This window comes from Solenopsis invicta, chromosome 13, assembly GCF_016802725.1.
Source record: "Solenopsis invicta isolate M01_SB chromosome 13, UNIL_Sinv_3.0, whole genome shotgun sequence".
Lineage (NCBI taxonomy): Eukaryota > Metazoa > Arthropoda > Insecta > Hymenoptera > Formicidae > Solenopsis > Solenopsis invicta.
In genome coordinates, this window is record NC_052676.1 from 3,520,890 (window position 1) to 3,544,129 (window position 23,240).

At 30.6% G+C, this 23,240-nt stretch overlaps 2 protein-coding genes across 2 annotated transcripts; one reads left to right on the top strand and one right to left on the bottom strand.

Moving 5' to 3' along the window:
• The first annotated feature begins 68 nt into the window (after window positions 1-68).
• Window positions 69-7,666, top strand: LOC105202359 (dehydrogenase/reductase SDR family member 7). Its single transcript, XM_039456769.1, has 8 exons — window positions 69-228; window positions 3,758-3,898; window positions 4,710-4,862; window positions 5,161-5,267; window positions 5,974-6,213; window positions 6,319-6,438; window positions 6,925-7,091; window positions 7,450-7,666. Exons 2-8 carry the CDS (start codon window positions 3,778-3,780, stop codon window positions 7,517-7,519), a joined length of 978 nt encoding a protein of 325 aa, XP_039312703.1. The 5' UTR covers window positions 69-228; window positions 3,758-3,777; the 3' UTR covers window positions 7,520-7,666.
• A 99-nt stretch (window positions 7,667-7,765) lies between these two features.
• On the bottom strand, window positions 7,766-9,589 carry LOC105202358 (28S ribosomal protein S2, mitochondrial). The gene is made up of 3 exons (XM_011170824.3): window positions 9,401-9,589; window positions 9,224-9,322; window positions 7,766-8,520 (listed from the first exon to the last, which is right to left on the bottom strand). Exons 1-3 carry the CDS (start codon window positions 9,438-9,440, stop codon window positions 7,829-7,831), a joined length of 831 nt encoding a protein of 276 aa, XP_011169126.1. The 5' UTR covers window positions 9,441-9,589; the 3' UTR covers window positions 7,766-7,828.
• Between the last annotated feature and the right edge of the window lie 13,651 nt (window positions 9,590-23,240).

Here is a 23,240-nt window from a genome sequence, read left to right on the forward strand (position 1 = left end):
TACTCAGCATAACGTCATAAATTCCGAGTTTGCGCGTTATCGTCCTCTTCACCTCCTTCATCAACCTCCCACTTCTCTGTATACCGACCAATACCGACCGCCTCTTAACCTTTCTTTTCGGAGATCTCTGATTCTCTTTTATTCTCTTTGGAGCATTTGGAGTGACTGAGTGCGACTGAAGGTCTTTCTAGTTTCTCGGGCATTACCGGGCGAGTTTGGAGGAACAAGGTACATACGTGGCATCCCGACATTGCGCGATCACACGGCGTTTCAACGTCTCGTTTGTTTATAGGGTGTGTGCATAATTTTATAATCCACACGTGTGCACATAACGTATCTTACGTGAAATTGAAAGGCAGCTAACTTCAAGCGAAAAGATATTTTTACCGGCTACGCTACGCATACTACGCACGACGCCTCGTGTCTTGCGACAATGCGATTAAAGCTAGTGCGTTCTTTCCTTCTTCCTATATATATTAAATTCTGTCTATCTTGACGAGGTACCACTGAAGTGCCAATTAACCAAGTACATTCTCTTCGTCTGCATCATATGACAAAGATTCATTTTTTCTCTCCGTATGATTGATAACGATTTATCTGTATGTGTATACATATGTGTGCATAAGCGTACGCAATGGGGGGCCGGATAGGGGTGCCAACCTTTTCCTAAATTTTTAACATAGGCAAAGAAAAAAGAATGAAACAAAAATTATATGAAATCAGCTCGTGTGAATTTAAAACAGTAATAAGTGTTAATAAGGCTAATAAAACGAGCAAACAATTGGTGTCAGTATAAAGAAACATAGACGATATTTCGACTCTGCGGAGTCCTCTTCAATATGGATTTAATTTTACATTATCGGAGAGATACACAATGATGTCGAGATTATTTAATAATTTAAGTTGAGACGCAATGATAAGAACAAATCATATCGAAAAAAAGATAATAAAGTCGTCATATTTAAAGTATTATCTTGAATGATTCGTCGTTTTCTGCATGCGAATAAATCGTGTCCAGAAGATTTTAAAATTTTTACAACAAAAAGTTGAACATTCGTTGATCAATTGCTTCACTCATTATTTTCTAGAAGGAATAAAAAATTTAAAAACAGGAATTTGAAGGATTGGAACAGTGATAATTAAAAACGAGCTGAAATAACTTTAGTTATTTTTGAAACTCAAACTTTAAGTTATTATCTTTTTTTCTGTGTTAAAAATTTATCTGCGTAAAATAAAATTATAAAAGAAAAAATACATTCCCATGAAAGAAACAAGATTTCTTTGTTATTTCATGTAAATTTAATTTACAAATAAAATATTAAGTTCATTTGATGGTTCATATCATATAAATGTTTTGAGTAATTTGAGTAATTTAACTTTGGGATATTGTTTATTTAATAATTTCTTATTTCATATGATTTATGTTTTTCGAAATCAACTTAATTTAATCTTAATGTAACTTTTAATTGAGTTAGGCTCTTGTTCATGCAACTTTTAACATAATTAATTTTCTAAACCATTAACTTTAACTTAATTTAATTTTTAAAAATATTTTAAATTACCAACCTTAATTTTTATTTATGAGAAATGCAGTTCCGTCCTCTATTAGCAAATATAAGTACAGTTATAATGTAAAAAAAAATTCTTTATATTATTCATAAAAATTTTTTCACCAGAAGCTACTTATGTGTAGAATATTGTAGTTTGACGTACTTTTATCTAGAAATTTATAAAAATTGCACAATAAAAATACAAAATTTTACAAAAATTTAGGTGTCTCAATTTTAACATATAAATTTTTGTAACTGCATTCTGCTCTGAGAAAAAATTGTATTGCATTACTTATCGAACACCCCTCGTAATATATTTTATTTGTAAAACCTGTTTTGTCATACCTATTATATGTAAATTATTTAGGAAATATTTAAGTATGCATGCTCGATAGCATGCAAAACCTGTTTTTGTGTGTTATCATATACTTAGATAACGAGTGATCAGTAAAATGTTTTCTGGGTATGGTTAACGTATACAGTAAAATTATGCTCACGATATAAAAGAGCTTGAAGAAGTATTAAGAACATTCACTGAAAATTGGCTTCAGTGTATTTTAATAAATTTTGTGTGAAGATAATTTTTTGCTTCCCTCCTCTTTCCCTTCTCGACTGAAATTCTAGGTACGTCCGTGTGCATATACGTATTCACTATAAATGATTAGTATTGATGTTACATCACACATATTCTAGCAAAAATAGATATAATACATGTATATGACGTTACATCTATATTATATTTATCAAGAGGTGCGGTCGCGTCTCGCGCCAGTCTGAGCGTAGACTGACCTTCTTTTACCCGAGTGTAGATATATAACATTACATCTTCATTATATTCAGTACTTGATTATAATTGTACAAAAAAAGTTTCTTAATACGTATGTTGAGCAACGCAAGGAGAACAAAAAATCAAGATGTGTTAATTCGATTAAGTAATAAAAAAAGACATAAATTTGATTAATATGACATCAAATAGCTATAATTTTTATGTTTCACTTGAAATTTTCTCCAAATGTTGCCAGAAGAGAATGGGAGGAGAGGGAAAAGAGCATTTTTGTAATAGACGCCAAAAAAAGCAACCTTCATATATAAATAAATAAAGAAAGAAGGAAAGAGACACATGTTCGATTCCCTGCTTTTAATTTCTAATAGACCTCTCGAATCTGAAAGAGCAAAAAAACGTGCATTACGTAATTTATCTTCTTACACACATGATGCATCATTTATTTTTCACAGAAAACCTCAAATATAATATAGATGTAATGGTATAATAAAGATATAACACATGTATATGTTATACATATAACATTATACATCTATTTTATATTTGGTTTACTGGGTTGTTTAACATTCAGTGAACAACAATGATAAATAATCCATCACGTGTGAAACGGAACATACTCGGAGAATATCGAGAGAATATCTTTTTTTTTATAATTTTTTATCACGTGATCTTAAAAAATATATAAGAAATAAAAAAAATAACTTATGTATTCGCAAGAAGGAAACTAAATAACCATTTATTTACTTTTTATTTTAATAAAGCGTAGAAATTGTAAAAAGCTCGCTCTCTCTCTCTCTCTCTCTCCACCATAGTTCATATTTTTTCTAGAACAATAATAATAACAGGTTTAAGAAGCAGTTCATTCAGAAAATCAATCTGAGTTCATTGTCTGCGAAATGTCTTCTTGTTCTAATCACATTATCTCATCTTAGTTATTTTATTGCCTATTTTCTTTTAATCTCTCTTCTTTTAATACATCTTTATTTGCTATTTATATATCTTTTTCCTGCTCTTTATTTAAAAATAAAAAAGTTATTTATTGAATTAAGTAATAAGTAACAAAAAACAAAAATGAAAAAGAGAAGTAAAATACATATTTTATTTCTCTTTTTCATTTTTGAAAATAAAAAAGAGAAATAAAATAAAATACAGAAAGAGAAATAAAATACATATTTCTGAAACTACAATAATTTTAAAATAAAATAAAAGAGTAAAATAAAAATAGGATTTTTCTCTTTCTGAATTAATCCAATACTTAAAAGTTTTTTAGATCCTCTCAACTCTTAAAAATAATAAAAATAGTTATACGCATAAAAATTCATGAAACTGAAAAAAGAAACGCTGTTGTATTATAAGCAAAATTATATAACAAACATATCATAATGAATTTCTAATTATTGAAATGAGTTCGTGTCGTTAATAGATAAGTATAGTTACATAAGTATGTATCTATTCACAATCGGCCTGCTAGTCGTAGTCTACTATGGCGTCTACCTCATTTTTTCCTTCTTCTTGGACTGCGATATACTTCTCGCTTTTAAGGAGAAATTTGGCAAACCAGTATGTAAGTACATCCTCTTCTATATGTCTGAAGAATATAACTGAAATCTTTTCTCTGTTCAACTTTTTGTTAATCAAGTCATAATAAAACAATCGTATAAATACAAATTCCATTTATGTATTTTTAATAAAATTAAAAAAATCTAATTATATATATAATTTTGAATAAATAATGCCACAAGGATTTTCTTCTTCAAAAATGGAAATTTATTGATAAGAAAATTTTCACGCACTACGAAATTGAAGATTATTCAATAATCTGACCCAAATGAAAAATATGCAATAAATATTAAATTATATAATAAATATTAAATACCTGCACTCAAAAAAGACATTTAATTTTAAGATATTAAAATGTTTTATTTCTGTCTCCGTTTTTTTCCATTTAAAAATATTTTAGTTTTAAACGATAAAACCACTAAAACGTTTTAGTTATTAAAAACGTTTAATCTTAAACGTTTTAGCGATTTTTAAAATATTATTTTAAACTAAAATCTGTTTAAGTATTTAAAAAACGGAGACAAAAATAAAATATTTTAATATGCTAAAATTCACCACTTTTTTAAGTGTTGTAATTTTAAATGTAATAATTATATTAATTATAATTATTTTTAATAATTATATACTAATAAATATTAAATTATAACAAAGATTATGTGATTTCATATCATTATATAACGTATATTTATTGTAAGTTTTTCATTAAAATAGAAAATTCTCTCGAAATCTGTTGCAAGTTATAAATCGTCTAAATGAGTGAATAAATGAATGCTGAAATCGAAACGTATGTATAAATTTTGCTTACGTTGTCGCAGCTTCGTTGAAAGGCAAGACAGTATGGATAACAGGCGCATCCTCTGGTATCGGAGAACATTTGGCTTATGTGCTGGCTAAAGCGGGTTGCAAATTAATCCTGTCCGCCCGAAGAGTTGCCGAATTAGAACGAGTGAAAAAGAGATGCTTGAAAGGTGCAATTGATATCCTTTGCAAACTTCTGTAAAAGATCTTTCATAATGGTCTACATTAATGATTCTCATCAATTATTTCAATTAATTTACACAATCTTTCGAGATATGTGAAATTATGCCAATTCGCTGTTATTGCAAATAATATTGTCTAATAATTTATATATATATATATATATATATATATATATATATATATATATATATATATATGAAAGATAAAAGAATACAAAAGATTATAAAAAATTAAAAAATAAAATAAAAGAAAATATCCAATAATGAATATTTCATTACTTTTCAGAGAACGAACATTTAACCGATGATGATGTGGAAGCCTATCCTATTGACATGTTTGATTTTGACTCCCATCAGAAAGCATTCCAGCACGTCATCAATAAATTCGGCAAGGTATATTCTAACATCCCGCATTTTTGCACCAACACTCTCTCCAATCCTTAATTAGCTTTTATCAGAGCGTGATGACCCCTCGTATTTCTGTGGTATATGCTTTTTTTACAATTTACATAAATATTCGAGACGCACAATTTAAACGACAGTTCCAAACGATCTAATTTAGAGAGATTCTCATGGCAAGAACCTCTTGGTTTGCCATTGCTTTCCGAGAGATAGTGACTGAATAAAAGCAGATGTTTTTAATTAGTTGGATTTAAATCAGAGTCTTTGACATGGAGAGCAAAAGCACTCTCGGTATCACGATCATTACATTGCGCCAACACAAAAAATATATAATTTATATTGATTTTTCTGACGTAGTCAAAATGTTAAAAAAATTGAACATTTATTTTTGACAATAATGAAATGTTTAACAGCTTTAAACGTTTTAAATCTAAACACTTCTTTATTGAGACCAATATAAAGACTAAAACAATATAAAAACTAAATAAAAATTTTATTTCTGTCTTCGTTTCTTAACTACTTAAAAATATTTTAATTTTAAACAATGTTTAGTTTTAAAACGTTTAAAGTTGTCAAAGATTTTATTATTGTTTTAAACATCATCTAAAAAACTAAAACAGAATTAAAACATTTTAATAATTAAATACTTCTTTTTCGAACGTATCTTACTCTTGTTACGAAGTTTTCTACGTTTTAGTTGGACATACTCGTGAACAATGCTGGCCGCAGTCAAAGAGCAAAATGGGAGAACATCGAGCTAGCGGTCGATAAAGAAATGTTCGATCTGAATGTATTCTCCGTCATTTCCTTGAGTAGATTAGCGATTAAACACTTTGTACAACTAGGTGGAGGTCAAATCGTCAATACCTCGAGTCTCGCGGGAATTTTACCGGTACCGATGTCAGCGACCTATTGCGGCACTAAACATGCCTTACACGTATATATCTTCAAGACATAATTTTTCTTTTTGAACAATTCGCAACTTTGCGAAACTCTTTGCTGTCGTATGTGTCTCAATGATATATATATATATATATTGCAGGGCTATTTTAGACCATTGTTCATGGAACATCCTGATGAACATGTCAGTGTTACAATGGTTTGCCCGGGTCCGGTACAGACAGAGTTCCTAGCTCAGAGTTTCACGGAGAAATCTGGCGAGGTACGCGCTGCGTGAAGAACCTAGTCTATACAGACTATTCTACAAAATTTATGATATGCAATAAGTGTTAACTTATATTTTTATCATTTTTGAAAATCTTATTTTTAAAATTTTTTAAATCTTATTTTTAGAAAATAAACTTTAACAATTCTTAATACTTTTATGCATAGAATTTGAGATAACGTATAAAAAGCATAAGGTTGCTTTTCAAACAAAATTATACACTTATACGCAATTACATATCTTTTTAACAGCAACTATTAATGCTTTTGATGACTACACATAAAATTAAGTCATTAAAAACAGTATTATCTAATACGACATAGTAGCACAGGCCTATCTAAAATCCGGTTCTCAAGCTAAAGTGCCTTTAGCTCGCGAGCCGGGTTTTGGATAGACCTACTGTAGGGAGAGTACTAACTGTCCTGTCCGGACGTAACAATATGTAATATATATGCTAATTGCTGATTAAACATGATCTTGTAGAAATATGGCGTGACAACAGATGTATCTAAAACCAAGGTCAGCGCAGAACGTTGCTCTATTTTAATGGGCGTTGCGATCGCGAATAAACTGGACGAAGTGTGGATTGCCACGGGAACCCCGTTACGAATTGCATACCTCACTTATTGCTTCCCAATTTTCACGAGATGGTATGTCTTTTTCTCTTCTAAAATAAATCAAAAGATTCGTTTTTTCCTACAGAGATCTTAGACTCACTTTTAACAATCTATAAATTGCAGAATTATTTAATTTTATGAAAAACATTTATAAGAAATGGAAAATTATATACATTGTGTGTATGTATGTATATATATATATATAAAGTACATATTTTATTCGTGTAATTGGAAATTGCAAATATAAAGTACATATTTTATTCGTGTAATTGGAAATTGCAAATTGTCTAGAACAGGCTTTACACATATAACGATAAAATAAAAAAAAACGAATCTTTTGCTAAATCTTATCGCATTACTCTGATTGTGTTTTAAACTTTTTTTTATAAAGGTTGATAAAGAATTTAGGTTTAAAATACCTGATGAAATTACGAGATGCTAACGCTTCCAAGAAGAATTAATCCCGTTATCATCACTACATAATGATAATAAATCTATTTTGCATCATGTGTTTTACCAAAGTGTTCCTCACATATGAAGCAATATGAAAAAACTTTTATACAAATGTATTTCAGACATAATAAAAAGAACAAATATAAAAAGATTAACTGAAGCTCATTAAATATAAATTTTGCCAGAATCTGAAATATTAATTTTTAAAATTTTGTTACTCACGCAATCCTCTTCTTCGACTAAAGAGAAAAGAATAATCCTTTCATCTACTATATATTTCTTTTTTTTTACATATACATTTATATACATTAACTTAATTACTTGTCAGGCTTATCCACATGTTCATCCGCATATTGCATTAGCCGTTCCCTAGCTCTTTTCCCTCTCATAATAGCTTCTTTGAATAACGAACAGTAAAGCTCGATGGCACACGGAGAATCGTCATTTCCGGGCACGGGGTACGTTATAAGATTCGGATTGCAGTTCGTGTCAACTATGCCGACGCTGGGTATGCACATTTTCGCCGCGTGTCTCACTGCTTTGTGTTCAGACATGACAGTGTCAAGGGTGCCAAGGAAGATACACAAGTCTGGCAGCCGCGTCGTCGCTTTGAACTGATTCCGTGAGTTCGGGAACAGCCCGTGCCGCCAGAATCTCGTTTGCGAGTACTCCTTGCACTCCCTGGCCGTTTTGTCCACCAGATGCGTGACCTGGGGATTGCGCGAGATGAAGAGGATTATGCCGCCCCGAAAGGCGATATGAGCAGTGAAGTTCAACGCCTGCCTCAGCAGCTCGGCAGTCTGATCCAGGTCGATTATCAAGTGGCCTAGTCTCGAGCCAAATATAAACGTCTCCATGTGCTCGTTCAGCGAGGTCTCCTTGTGACCATAGTGCACCCTCGCGTCATAAAGGTCTTTCACGGTAAACAGCTTATGCACTTGGAAAAAATCAGGATGTATCAGCGGATCTAACGTCGTGACCTCTGAACTTTCCGGAACATTGGATAGATCTATATACATGGAATGAGAAACATTGTATAATAAAGATAATATTAAAATTGAATTAATTAAATTAATTATTGAATTAATTGAATCAATTATTATGCAATTAAACTAATTAATTTAATTATTCCCTGAAAATTGTAAAGGATTACAATAATAAAAAACAAAATACTCAAAATAGATTTCTAAGAAGCTAACTGTTTGCAGTACAACAATTAATACTATTATTTGTATCTATATGTATTTTTCATAATATATTATCTGGTATTAATATTAAATTATATAGTAATAATTAATATTTATCAACTATCAATTAAAAAATGCTTTCAAAATTTATTTTCAACAAATTTAGTTATACAAGTTTATATATAGATAAGATAATAACTAGTTAAAAAGTTAAAAATTAAATAATGAAATTAAAAAGCCAATAATTTTTAACTTAATTTATAAATAAAATATTAAATTTATTTTATCATCAACAATTGTTTTGTCATTTGAATAATCTAAATTTAAAAACTTATGACATTCTTCTAAAGATATAAATAGTGCTTTCCAAAATTAATTTTTACTTTATCTCAATTTAATCTTTAACTAAGTTTTTCGTTTATATAATTGTAAGTAAATTAACCTTCTAAACCATTAAATTTAACTTAATTTAGTTTATAAAAACCATTAACCCAACTCTCTGATAGATACGTATGAATTACTTACCGGCTTCTTCTGTGTTCGGTTGAGATTGAGTTGACAATTGACATTGTCGAAAATAAGTATTACGGGTTACAGATCGCAAACAATGCCATTCCTTTGAAACTGAAAACAGAAAAACATGTTGAAGAAGTTGTAAAAGTGAACGATGAATTTTCGCGTAGACTGAGATAAAATGGTTACAGTTGTAAGAAAGTATTCGCCTCCCAAATATGGACATCATGTATATTGACGCTGATTTCGTTGATTCTCGATAAACTTTAATTCAATCTTTTAATTCAACACTGAATAGAAAACAATTATATTGACAAATAACTTGAGGTTATGTAGCATCTCTTAATGCATAGAAGTAGAAAGTATAGAAAGGAAATCTAACAGTCCAAAGCACAGTGTAATGGCAGAGAGGAACCTGAGAGCGGCCACGGCGGCCTTTTTCCTATAACACTTCGAAACTCCCGTACACTAGTGACGCACATCTATTCTGGTGAGAATAGGAACTACGTGTCACATCCATTTTGCAACCCGCCGTTAAAAACAGTGTGGACGTTAGCACGGACAACAACCCACATCCATCTCTCGAGAAATGGATGTAGGTTGTTGTCCGAGCTAACATCCATTTTGCTGCAAATAATATCTGACGCGTATCACGTATGTTGCATCCAGAATAGGGGTCGAGAATGTGCACAAATGATTAATTACGTCTACTTTCGCGTAATTTTTTATTTATTATAGTCTGAATTATGGTAATTGTTAAGAATACCCACTGCACCTCCGATTTTGACGAAATTAGGCTCATTCGACGCGTTTTCACTCAAAATGAAAGAATCTGGCAAAGTTCGAAATTTTTGAGTAATATTTTTTTTGCGTTTTTCTGCAATATCTCTGTGTTCTGAGAGCCCCTAGAAGAGTTCTAACTTTTATCATGATGGATCGAATCGCTAAAGTGAAAAATGAAAGACTTATATCAGTCAAAGTTTGAAATTTTTGAGTAAAATTTTTTTTGGCAATTTCTCCAATATTTCTGTGTTCTGATAGCCCACAGAAGAGTTCTAACTTTTATCATGATTGATCGAATCGCTAAAGTGAAAAACGAAAGACTTATATCAGTCAAAGTTCATAAGTTTTGAGTAAAATTTTTTTGCGAATTTCTCCAATATCTCTGTGTTCTGCTAGCCTCCAGAAGAGTTCTAACTTTTATCATGATGGATCGAATCGCTAAAGTGAAAAACGAAAGACTTGTATCAGACTAAAATTTTTGAGAAAAATTTTTTTTGCGAATTTCTCCAATATCTCTGTGTTCTGATAGCCCCCAGAAGAGTTCAAACTTTTATCTTGATGGATCGAATCGCTAAAGTGAAAAACGAAAGAGTTGTATCAGTCAAAGTTCGAAATATTTGAGTAAAATTATTTTTGCGATTTTGTCCAATATCTGTGTGTTCTGATAGCCCCCAGAAGACTTCTAACTTTTATCATAATGGATCGAATCGCTAAAGTGAAAAACGAAAGAGTTGTACCAGTCAAAGTTCGAAATATTTGAGTAAAATTATTTTTCTCTATTCTTCAATATCTGTGTGTTCTGATAGCCCCCAAAAGACTTATAACTTTTATCATGATGGATCGCATCGGTAAAGTGAAAAACGAAAGACTTACATCAGACCAAAATTTTTGAGAAAAATTTTTTTTGCGAATTTCTCCAATATCTCTGTGTTCTGATAGCCCCCAGAAGAGTTCAAACTTTTATTATGATGGATCGAATCGCTAAAGTGAAAAACGAAAGAGTTGTATCAGTCAAAGTTCGAAATATTTGAGTAAAATTTATTTTGCGATTTTCTCCAACATCTGTGTGTTCTGATAGCCCCCAGAAGATTTCAAACTTTTATCATGATGGATCGAATCGCTAAAGTGAAAAACGAAAGAGTTGTATCAGTCAAAGTTCGAAATATTTGAGTAAAATTTTTTGCGAATTTCTCCAATATCTCTGTGTTCTGATATACCCAGAAGAGTTCAAACTTTTATCATGATGGATCGAATCGCTAAAGTCAAAAACGAAAGAGATGTATCAGTCAAAGTTCAAAATATTTGAGTAAAATTTTTTTTGCGAATTTCTCCAATATCTCTGTGTTCTGATAGCCCCCAGAAGAGTTCAAACTTTTATCATGATGGATCGAATCGCTAAAGTGAAAAACGAAAGAGTTGTATTAGTCAAAGTTCGAAATATTTGAGTAAAATTATTTTTGCGATTTTCTCCAACATCTGTGTGTTCTGATAGCCCCAAGAAGACTTCTAACTTTTATCATGATGGATCGAATCGCTAAAGTGAAAAACGAAAGAGTTGTATCAGTCAAAGTTCGAAATATTTAATAAAATTATTTTTGCTATATTCTTCAATATCTGTGTGTTCTGATAGCCCCCAGAAGACTTCTAACTTTTATCATGATGGATCGCAACGGTAAAGTGAAAAACGAAAGACTTATATCAGACCAAAATTTTTGAGAAAAATTTTTTTTGCGAATTTCTCCAATATCTCTGTGTTCTGATAGCCCCCAGAAGAGTTCAAACTTTTATCATGATGGATCGAATCGCTAAAGTGAAAAACGAAAGAGTTGTATCAGTCAAAGTTCGAAATATTTGAGTAAAATTATTTTTGCGATTTTGTCCAATATCTGTGTGTTCTGATAGCCCCCAGAAGACTTCTAACTTTTATCATAATGGATCGAATCGCTAAAGTGAAAAACGAAAGAGTTGTATCAGTCAAAGTTCGAAATATTTGAGTAAAATTATTTTTGCGATTTTGTCCAATATCTCTGTGTTCTGATAGCCCCCAGAAGAGTTCAAACTTTTATCATGATGGATCGAATCGCTAAATTGAAAAACGAAAGAGTTGTATCAGTCAAAGTTCGAAATATTTAATAAAATTTTTTTTGCGAATTTCTCCAATATCTCTGTGTTCTGATAGCCCCCAGAAGACTTCTAACTTTTATCATGATGGATCGAATCGCTAAAGTGAAAAACGAAAGAGTTGTATCAGTCAAAGTTCGAAATATTTGAGTAAAATTATTTTTGCAATTTTCTCCAATATCTGTGTGTTGTGATAGCCCCCAGAAGAGATCAAACTTTTATCATGATGGATCGAATCGCTAAAGTGGAAAACGAAAGAGTTGTATCAGTCAAAGTTCGAAATATTTGAGTAAAATTATTTTTGCGATTTTGTCCAATATCTGTGTGTTCTGATAGCCCCCAGAAGACTTCTAACTTTTATCATGATGGATCGCAACGGTAAAGTGAAAAACGAAAGACTTATATCAGACTAAAATTTTTGAGAAAAATTTTTTTTGCGAATTTCTCCAATATCTCTGTGTTCTGATAGCCCCCAGAAGACTTCTAACTTTTATCATGATGGATCGAATCGCTAAAGTGAAAAACGAAAGAGTTGTATCAGTCAAAGTTCGAAATATTTGAGTAAAATTATTTTTGCGATTTTGTCCAATATCTGTGTGTTCTGATAGCCCCCAGAAGACTTCTAACTTTTATCATGATGGATCGAAACGCTAAAGTGAAAAACGAAAGAGTTGTACCAGTCAAAGTTCGAAATATTTGAGTAAAATTATTTTTCTCTATTCTTCAATATCTGTGTGTTCTGATAGCCCCCAAAAGACTTATAACTTTTATCATGATGGATCGCATCGGTAAAGTGAAAAACGAAAGACTTATATCAGACCAAAATTTTTGAGAAAAATTTTTTTTGCGAATTTCTCCAATATCTCTGTGTTCTGATAGGCCCCAGAAGACTTCTAACTTTTATCATGATGGATCGAATCGCTAAAGTGAAAAACGAAAGAGTTGTATCAGTCAAAGTTCGAAATATTTGAGTAAAATTATTTTTGCGATTTTGTCCAATATCTGTGTGTTCTGATAGCCCCCAGAAGACTTCTAACTTTTATCATAATGGATCGAATCGCTAAAGTGAAAAACGAAAGAGTTGTACCAGTCAAAGTTCGAAATATTTGAGTAAAATTATTTTTCTCTATTCTTCAATATCTGTGTGTTCTGATAGCCCCCAAAAGACTTATAACTTTTATCATGATGGATCGCATCGGTAAAGTGAAAAACGAAAGACTTATATCAGACCAAAATTTTTGAGAAAAATTTTTTTTGCGAATTTCTCCAATATCTCTGTGTTCTGATAGCCCCCAGAAGACTTCTAACTTTTATCATGATGGATCGAATCGCTAAAGTGAAAGACGAAAGAGTTGTATCAGTCAAAGTTCGAAATATTTGAGTAAAATTATTTTTGCGATTTTGTCCAATATCTGTGTGTTCTGATAGCCCCCAGAAGACTTCTAACTTTTATCATGATGGATCGCATCGCTAAAGTGAAAAACGAAAGACTTATATCAGACCAAAATTTTTGAGAAAAATTTTTTTTGCGAATTTCTCCAATATCTCTGTGTTCTGATAGCCCCCAGAAGAGTTCAAACTTTTATCATGATGGATCGAATCGCTAAAGTGAAAAACGAAAGAGTTGTATCAGTCAAAGTTCGAAATATTTAATAAAATTATTTTTGCGATTTTCTCCAACATCTGTGTGTTCTGATAGCCCCCAGAAGACTTCTAACTTTTATCATGATGGATCGAATCGCTAAAGTGAAAAACGAAAGAGTTGTATTAGTCAAAGTTCGAAATATTTGAGTAAAATTATTTTTGCGATTTTCTCCAACATCTGTGTGTTCTGATAGCCCCAAGAAGACTTCTAACTTTTATCATGATGGATCGAAACGCTAAAGTGAAAGACGAAAGAGTTGTATCAGTCAAAGTTCGAAATATTTGAATAAAATTATTTTTGCTATATTCTTCACTATCTGTGTGTTCTGATAGCCCCCAGAAGACTTCTAACTTTTATCATGATGGATCGCAACGGTAAAGTGAAAAACGAAAGACTTATATCAAACCAAAGTTTTTGAGAAAAATTTTTTTTACGAATTTCTCCAATATCTCTGTGTTATGATAGCCCACAGAAGAGTTGTCACTTTTATCACGATGTATCGAATTGTTGAAGCGAAAAAGGGAAGACTTATATCAGTCAAAATTAGTAATTTTTGAGTAGAAATTTTTTTTGCGAATTTCTTTAATATCTCTATGTTCTGATAGCCACGAGAAGAGTTCTAACTTTTATCATAATGGATCAAATCGTTAAAGTGAATAACGAAAAAGTTATATCAATCAAAGTTCGAAATTTTTGAGTAAAATTTTTTTGCGAATTTCTCAAATATCTCTGTGTTTTTATAGCACCCAGAAGAGTTATAACTTTTATCATAATAGATCGAATCGCTAAAGTGCAAGACGAAAGAGTAATATCAGTCAAAGTTCGAAATTTTTGAGTAAAATTGGTTTTTTTCCGAATTTCTCCAATATCTCTGTGTTCTGATAGCCCACAGAAGAGTTGTAACTTTTATCACGATGTATCGAATTTTTGAAGTGAAAAAAGGAAGACTTATATCAGACAAATTTCAAAATTTTTGAGTAAAATTTTTTTTGTGAATTTCTCTAATATCTCTGTGTTCTGATAGCCCCGAGAAGAGTTCTAACTTTTATCATTATGGATCAAATCGTTAAAGTGAAAAACGAAAGTGTTATATCAATCAAAGTACGAAATTTTTGAGTATAACTTCTTTGCGAATTTCTCAAATATCTCTGTGTTTTTATAGCCCCCAGAAGAGTTCTAACTTTTATCATAATAGATCGAATCGCTAAAGTGCAAGACGAAAGAATAATATCAGTCAAAGTTCGAAATTTTTGAGTAAAATTGGTTTTTTTCCGAATTTCTCCAATATCTCTGTGTTCTGATAGCCCACAGAAGAGTTGTAACTTTTATCACGATGTATGGAATTTTTGAAGTAAAAAAATGAAGACTTTCATCAGTCAAATTTCAAAATTTTTGAGTAAAATTTTTTTTGTGAATTTCTTTAATATCTCTGTGTTCTGATAGCCCCGAGAAGAGTTCTAACTTTTATCATTATGGATCAAATCGTTAAAGTGAAAATCAAAGAGTTATATCAATCAAAGTACGAAATTTTTGAGTATAACTTCTTTGCGAATTTCTCAAATATCTCTGTGTTTTTATAGCCCCCAGAAGAGTTCTAACTTTTATCATAATAGATCGAATCGCTAAAGTGCAAGACGAAAGAATAATATCAGTCAAAGTTCGAAATTTTTGAGTAAAATTGGTTTTTTTCCGAATTTCTCCAATATCTCTGTGTTCTGATAGCCCACAGTAGAGTTGTAACTTTTATCACGATGTATCGAATTTTTGAAGTGAAAAAAGGAAGACTTATATCAGTCAAATTTCAAAATTTTTGAGTAAAATTTTTTTTGTGAATTTCTTTAATATCTCTGTGTTCTGATAGCCCCGAGAAGAGTTCTAACTTTTATCATTATGGATCAAATCGTTAAAGTGAAAAACGAAAGAGTTATATCAATCAAAGTACGAAATTTTTGAGTATAACTTCTTTGCGAATTTCTCAAATATCTCTGTGTTTTTATAGCCCCCAGAAGAGTTCTAACTTTTATCATAATAGATCGAATTGCTAAAGTGCAAGACGAAAGAATAATATCAGTCAAAGTTCGAAATTTTTGAGTAAAATTGGTTTTTTTCCGAATTTCTCCAATATCTCTGTGTTCTGATAGCCCACAGTAGAGTTGTAACTTTTATCACGATGTATCGAATTTTTGAAGTGAAAAAAGGAAGACTTATATCAGTCAAATTTCAAAATTTTTGAGTAAAATTTTTTTTGTGAATTTCTTTAATATCTCTGTGTTCTGATAGCCCCGAGAAGAGTTCTAACTTTTATCATTACGGATCAAATCGTTAAAGTGAAAAACGAAAGAGTTATATCAATCAAAGTACGAAATTTTTGAGTATAACTTCTTTGCGAATTTCTCAAATATCTCTGCGTTTTTATAGCCCCCAGAAGAGTTCTAACTTTTATCATAATAGATCGAATCGCTAAAGTGCAAGACGAAAGAGTAATATCAGTCAAGGTTTGAAATTTTTGAGTAAAATTGGTTTTTTTCCGAATTTCTCCAATATCTCTGTGTTCTGATAGCCCACAGAAGAGTTGTAACTTTTATCACGATGTATCGAATTTTTGAAGTTAAAAAAGGAAGACTTATATCAGTCAAATTTCAAAATTTTGAGTAAAATTTTTTTTGTGAATTTCTTTAATATCTCTGTGTTCTGATAGCCCCGAGAAGAGTTCTAACTTTTATCATTATGGATCAAATCGTTAAAGTGAAAAACGAAAGAGTTATATCAATCAAAGTACGAAATTTTTGAGTATAACTTCTTTGCGAATTTCTCAAATATCTCTGTGTTTTTATAGCCCCCAGAAGAGTTCTAACTTTTATCATAATAGATCGAATCGCTAAAGTGCAAGACGAAAGAGTAATATCAGTCAAGGTTTGAAATTTCGAGTAAAATTGGTTTTTTTCCGAATTTCTCCAATATCTCTGTGTTCTGATAGCCCACAGATGAGTTGTAACTGTTATCACGATGTATCGAATTTTTGAAGTGAAAAAAGGAAGACTTATATCAGTCAAATTTCAAAATTTTTGAGTAAAATTTTTTTTGTGAATTTCTTTAATATCTCTCTGTTCTGATAGCCCCGAGAAGATTTCTAACTTTTATCATTATGGATCAAATCGTTAAAGTGAAAAACGAAAAAGTTATATCAATCAAAGTATGAAATTTTTGAGTAAAACTTTTTGCGAATTTCTCAAATATCTCTGTTTTTATAGCCCCCAGAAGAGTTCTAACTTTTATCATAATAGATCGAATCGCTAAAGTGCAAGACAAAAGAATAATATCAGTCAAAGTTCGAAATTTTTGAGTAAAATTGGTTTTTTTCCGAATTTCTCCAATATCTCTGTGTTCTGATAGCCCACAGAAGATTTGTAACTTTTATCACGATGTATCGAATTTTTGAAGTGAAAAAAGGAAGACTTATATCACTCAAATTTCAAAATTTTTGAGTAAAATTTTTTTTGTGAATTTCTTTAATATCTCTCTGTTCTGATAGCCCCGAGAAGATTTCTAACTTTTATCATTATGGATCAAATCGTTAAAGTGAAAAACGAAAAAGTTATATCAATCAAAGTATGAAATTTTTGAGTAAAACTTTTAGCGAATTTCTCTAATATCTCTGTGTTTTTATAGCCCCCAGAAGAGTTCTAACTTTTATCATAATAGATCGAATCGCTAAAGTGCAAGACGAAAGAATAATATCAGTCAAAGTTCGAAATTTTTGAGTAAAATTGGTTTTTTTCCGAATTTCTCCAATATCTCTGTGTTCTGATAGCCCACAGTAGAGTTGTAACTTTTATCACGATGTATCGAATTTTTGAAGTGAAAAAAGGAAGACTTATATCAGTCAAATTTCAAAATTTTTGAGTAAAATTTTTTTTGTGAATTTCTTTAATATCTCTGTGTTCTGATAGCCCCGAGAAGAGTTCTAACTTTTATCATTATGGATCAAATCGTTAAAGTGAAAAACGAAAGAGTTATATCAATCAAAGTACGAAATTTTTGAGTATAACTTCTTTGCGAATTTCTCAAATATCTCTGTGTTTTTATAGCCCCGAGAAGAGTTCTAACTTTTATCATAATAGATCGAATCGCTAAAGTGCAAGACGAAAGAGTAATATCAGTCAAGGTTTGAAATTTTTGAGTAAAATTGGTTTTTTTCCGAATTTCTCCAATATCTCTGTGTTCTGATAGCCCACAGAAGAGTTGTAACTTTTATCACGATGTATCGAATTTTTGAAGTTAAAAAAGGAAGACTTATATCAGTCAAATTTCAAAATTTTGAGTAAAATTTTTTTTGTGAATTTCTTTAATATCTCTGTGTTCTGATAGCCCCGAGAAGAGTTCTAACTTTTATCATTATGGATCAAATCGTTAAAGTGAAAAACGAAAGAGTTATATCAATCAAAGTACGAAATTTTTGAGTATAACTTCTTTGCGAATTTCTCAAATATCTCTGTGTTTTTATAGCCCCCAGAAGAGTTCTAACTTTTATCATAATAGATCGAATCGCTAAAGTGCAAGACGAAAGAGTAATATCAGTCAAGGTTTGAAATTTCGAGTAAAATTGGTTTTTTTCCGAATTTCTCCAATATCTCTGTGTTCTGATAGCCCACAGATGAGTTGTAACTGTTATCACGATGTATCGAATTTTTGAAGTGAAAAAAGGAAGACTTATATCAGTCAAATTTCAAAATTTTTGAGTAAAATTTTTTTTGTGAATTTCTTTAATATCTCTCTGTTCTGATAGCCCCGAGAAGATTTCTAACTTTTATCATTATGGATCAAATCGTTAAAGTGAAAAACGAAAAAGTTATATCAATCAAAGTATGAAATTTTTGAGTAAAACTTTTTGCGAATTTCTCAAATATCTCTGTGTTTTTATAGCCCCCAGAAGAGTTCTAACTTTTATCATAATAGATCGAATCGCTAAAGTGCAAGACGAAAGAATAATATCAGTCAAAGTTCGAAATTTTTGAGTAAAATTGGTTTTTTTCCGAATTTCTCCAATATCTCTGTGTTCTGATAGCCCACAGAAGATTTGTAACTTTTATCACGATGTATCGAATTTTTGAAGTGAAAAAAGGAAGACTTATATCACTCAAATTTCAAAATTTTTGAGTAAAATTTTTTTTGTGAATTTCTTTAATATCTCTCTGTTCTGATAGCCCCGAGAAGATTTCTAACTTTTATCATTATGGATCAAATCGTTAAAGTGAAAAACGAAAAAGTTATATCAATCAAAGTATGAAATTTTTGAGTAAAACTTTTAGCGAATTTCTCTAATATCTCTGTGTTTTTATAGCCCCCAGAAGAGTTCTAACTTTTATCATAATAGATCGAATCGCTAAAGTGCAAGACGAAAGAATAATATCAGTCAAAGTTCGAAATTTTTGAGTAAAATTGGTTTTTTTCCGAATTTCTCCAATATCTCTGTGTTCTGATAGCCCATAGAAGAGTTGTAACTTTTATCACGATGTATCGAATTTTTGAAGTGAAAAAAGGAAGACTTATATCAGTCAAATTTCAAAATTTTTGAGTAAAATTTTTTTTGTGAATTTCTTTAATATCTCTCTGTTCTGATAGCCCCGAGAAGATTTCTAACTTTTATCATTATGGATCAAATCGTTAAAGTGAAAAACGAAAAAGTTATATCAATCAAAGTACGAAATTTTTGAGTAAAACTTTTTTGCGGATTTCTCAAATATCTTTGTGTTTTTATAGCCCCCAGAAGAGTTCTAACTTTTATCATAATAGATCGAATCGCTAAAGTGCAAGACGAAAGAGTAATATCAGTCAAAGTTCAAAATTTTTGAGTAAAATTGATTTTTTTCCGAATTTCTCCAATATCTCTGTGTTCTGATAGCCCACAGAAGAGTTGTAACTTTTATCACGATGTATCGAATTTTTGAAGTGAAAAAAGGAAGACTTTCATCAGTCAAATTTCAAAATTTTTGAGTAAAATTTTTTTTGTGAATTTCTTTAATATCTCTGTGTTCTGATAGCCCCGAGAAGAGTTCTAACTTTTATCATTATGGATCAAATCGTTAAAGTGAAAAATCGAAAGAGTTATATCAATCAAAGTACGAAATTTTTGAGTATAACTTCTTTGCGAATTTCTCAAATATCTCTGTGTTTTTATAGCCCCCAGAAGAGTTCTAACTTTTATCATAATAGATCGAATCGCTAAAGTGCAAGACGAAAGAATAATATCAGTCAAAGTTCGAAATTTTTGAGTAAAATTGGTTTTTTTCCGAATTTCTCCAATATCTCTGTGTTCTGATAGCCCACAGTAGAGTTGTAACTTTTATCACGATGTATCGAATTTTTGAAGTGAAAAAAGGAAGACTTATATCAGTCAAATTTCAAAATTTTTGAGTAAAATTTTTTTTGTGAATTTCTTTAATATCTCTGTGTTCTGATAGCCCCGATAAGAGTTCTAACTTTTATCATTATGGATCAAATCGTTAAAGTGAAAAACGAAAGAGTTATATCAATCAAAGTACGAAATTTTTGAGTATAACTTCTTTGCGAATTTCTCAAATATCTCTGTGTTTTTATAGCCCCCAGAAGAGTTCTAACTTTTATCATAATAGATCGAATTGCTAAAGTGCAAGACGAAAGAATAATATCAGTCAAAGTTCGAAATTTTTGAGTAAAATTGGTTTTTTTCCGAATTTCTCCAATATCTCTGTGTTCTGATAGCCCACAGTAGAGTTGTAACTTTTATCACGATGTATCGAATTTTTGAAGTGAAAAAAGGAAGACTTATATCAGTCAAATTTCAAAATTTTTGAGTAAAATTTTTTTTGTGAATTTCTTTAATATCTCTGTGTTCTGATAGCCCCGAGAAGAGTTCTAACTTTTATTATTACGGATCAAATCGTTAAAGTGAAAAACGAAAGAGTTATATCAATCAAAGTACGAAATTTTTGAGTATAACTTCTTTGCGAATTTCTCAAATATCTCTGCGTTTTTATAGCCCCCAGAAGAGTTCTAACTTTTATCATAATAGATCGAATCGCTAAAGTGCAAGACGAAAGAGTAATATCAGTCAAGGTTTGAAATTTTTGAGTAAAATTGGTTTTTTTCCGAATTTCTCCAATATCTCTGTGTTCTGATAGCCCACAGAAGAGTTGTAACTTTTATCACGATGTATCGAATTTTTGAAGTGAAAAAAGGAAGACTTATATCAGTCAAATTTCAAAATTTTTGAGTAAAATTTTTTTTGTGAATTTCTTTAATATCTCTCTGTTCTGATAGCCCCGAGAAGATTTCTAACTTTTATCATTATGGATCAAATCGTTAAAGTGAAAAACGAAAAAGTTATATCAATCAAAGTACGAAATTTTTGAGTAAAACTTTTTTGCGGATTTCTCAAATATCTTTGTGTTTTTATAGCCCCCAGAAGAGTTCTAACTTTTATCATAATAGATCGAATCGCTAAAGTGCAAGACGAAAGAGTAATATCAGTCAAAGTTCAAAATTTTTGAGTAAAATTGATTTTTTTCCGAATTTCTCCAATATCTGTGTGTTCTGATAGCCCACAGAAGAGTTGTAACTTTTATCACGATGTATCGAATTTTTGAAGTGAAAAAAGGAAGACTTATATCAGTCAAATTTCAAAATTTTTGAGTAAAATTTTTTTTGTGAATTTCTTTAATATCTCTGTGTTCTGATAGCCCCGAGAAGAGTTCTAACTTTTATCATTATGGATCAAATCGTTAAAGTGAAAATCGAAAGAGTTATATCAATCAAAGTACGAAATTTTTGAGTATAACTTCTTTGCGAATTTCTCAAATATCTCTGTGTTTTTATAGCCCCCAGAAGAGTTCTAACTTTTATCATAATAGATCGAATCGCTAAAGTGCAAGACGAAAGAATAATATCAGTCAAAGTTCGAAATTTTTGAGTAAAATTGGTTTTTTTCCGAATTTCTCCAATATCTCTGTGTTCTGATAGCCCACAGAAGAGTTGTAACTTTTATCACGATGTATCGAATTTTTGAAGTGAAAAAAGGAAGACTTATATCAGTCAAATTTCAAAATTTTTGAGTAAAATTTTTTTTGTGAATTTCTTTAATATCTCTGTGTTCTGATAGCCCCGATAAGAGTTCTAACTTTTATCATTATGGATCAAATCGTTAAAGTGAAAAACGAAAGAGTTATATCAATCAAAGTACGAAATTTTTGAGTATAACTTCTTTGCGAATTTCTCAAATATCTCTGTGTTTTTATAGCCCCCAGAAGAGTTCTAACTTTTATCATAATAGATCGAATTGCTAAAGTGCAAGACGAAAGAATAATATCAGTCAAAGTTCGAAATTTTTGAGTAAAATTGGTTTTTTTCCGAATTTCTCCAATATCTCTGTGTTCTGATAGCCCACAGAAGAGTTGTAACTTTTATCCCGATGTATCGAATTTTTGAAGTGAAAAAAGGAAGACTTATATCAGTCAAATTTCAAAATTTTTGAGTAAAATTTTTTTTGTGAATTTCTTTAATATCTCTGTGTTCTGATAGCCCCGAGAAGAGTTCTAACTTTTATCATTACGGATCAAATCGTTAAAGTGAAAAACGAAAGAGTTATATCAATCAAAGTACGAAATTTTTGAGTATAACTTCTTTGCGAATTTCTCAAATATCTCTGCGTTTTTATAGCCCCCAGAAGAGTTCTAACTTTTATCATAATAGATCGAATCGCTAAAGTGCAAGACGAAAGAGTAATATCAGTCAAGGTTTGAAATTTTTGAGTAAAATTGGTTTTTTTCCGAATTTCTCCAATATCTCTGTGTTCTGATAGCCCACAGAAGAGTTGTAACTTTTATCACGATGTATCGAATTTTTGAAGTGAAAAAAGGAAGACTTACATCAGTCAAATTTCAAAATATTTGAGTAAAATTTTTTTTGTGAATTTCTTTAATATCTCTGTGTTCTGATAGCCCCGAGAAGAGTTCTAACTTTTATCATTATGGATCAAATCGTTAAAGTGAAAAACGAAAGAGTTATATCAATCAAAGTACGAAATTTTTGAGTAAAACTTTTATGCGAATTTCTCAAATATCTCTGCGTTTTTATAGCTCCCAGAAGAGTTCCAACTTTTATCATAATAGATCGAATCGCTAAAGTGCAAGACGAAAGAGTAATATCAGGCAAAGTTCGAAATTTTTGAGTAAAATTGGTTTTTTTCCAAATTTCTCCAATATCTCTGTGTTCTGATAGCCCACAGAAGAGTTGTAACTTTTATCACGATGTATCGAATTGTTGAAGCAAAAAAGGGAAGACTTATATCAGTCAAAATTCGTAATTTTTGAGTAGAAATTTTTTTTGCGAATTTCTTTAATATCTCTGTGTTCTGATAGCCACGAGAAGAGTTCTAACTTTTATCATAATGGATCAAATCGTTAAAGTGAATAACGAAAAAGTTATATCAATCAAAGTACGAAA

Excerpts from the sequence above, each read along its gene's own strand:
- LOC105202359 (XM_039456769.1), top strand. The coding sequence starts at position 3,778 with ATGTATCTATTCACAATCGGCCTGCTAGTCGTAGTCTACTATGGCGTC. Across the intron at positions 4,863-5,160 it reads GAAAAAGAGATGCTTGAAAG|AGAACGAACATTTAACCGAT; the intron begins GTGCAATTGATA and ends ATTACTTTTCAG. Across the intron at positions 7,092-7,449 it reads TTCCCAATTTTCACGAGATG|GTTGATAAAGAATTTAGGTT; the intron begins GTATGTCTTTTT and ends TTTTTTATAAAG.
- LOC105202358 (XM_011170824.3), bottom strand. The coding sequence starts at position 9,440 with ATGATGTCCATATTTGGGAGGCGAATACTTTCTTACAACT. Across the intron at positions 9,323-9,400 it reads GCGAATACTTTCTTACAACT|TTTCAAAGGAATGGCATTGT; the intron begins GTAACCATTTTA and ends TTCTGTTTTCAG. Across the intron at positions 8,521-9,223 it reads ACCGAACACAGAAGAAGCCG|ATCTATCCAATGTTCCGGAA; the intron begins GTAAGTAATTCA and ends CCATGTATATAG.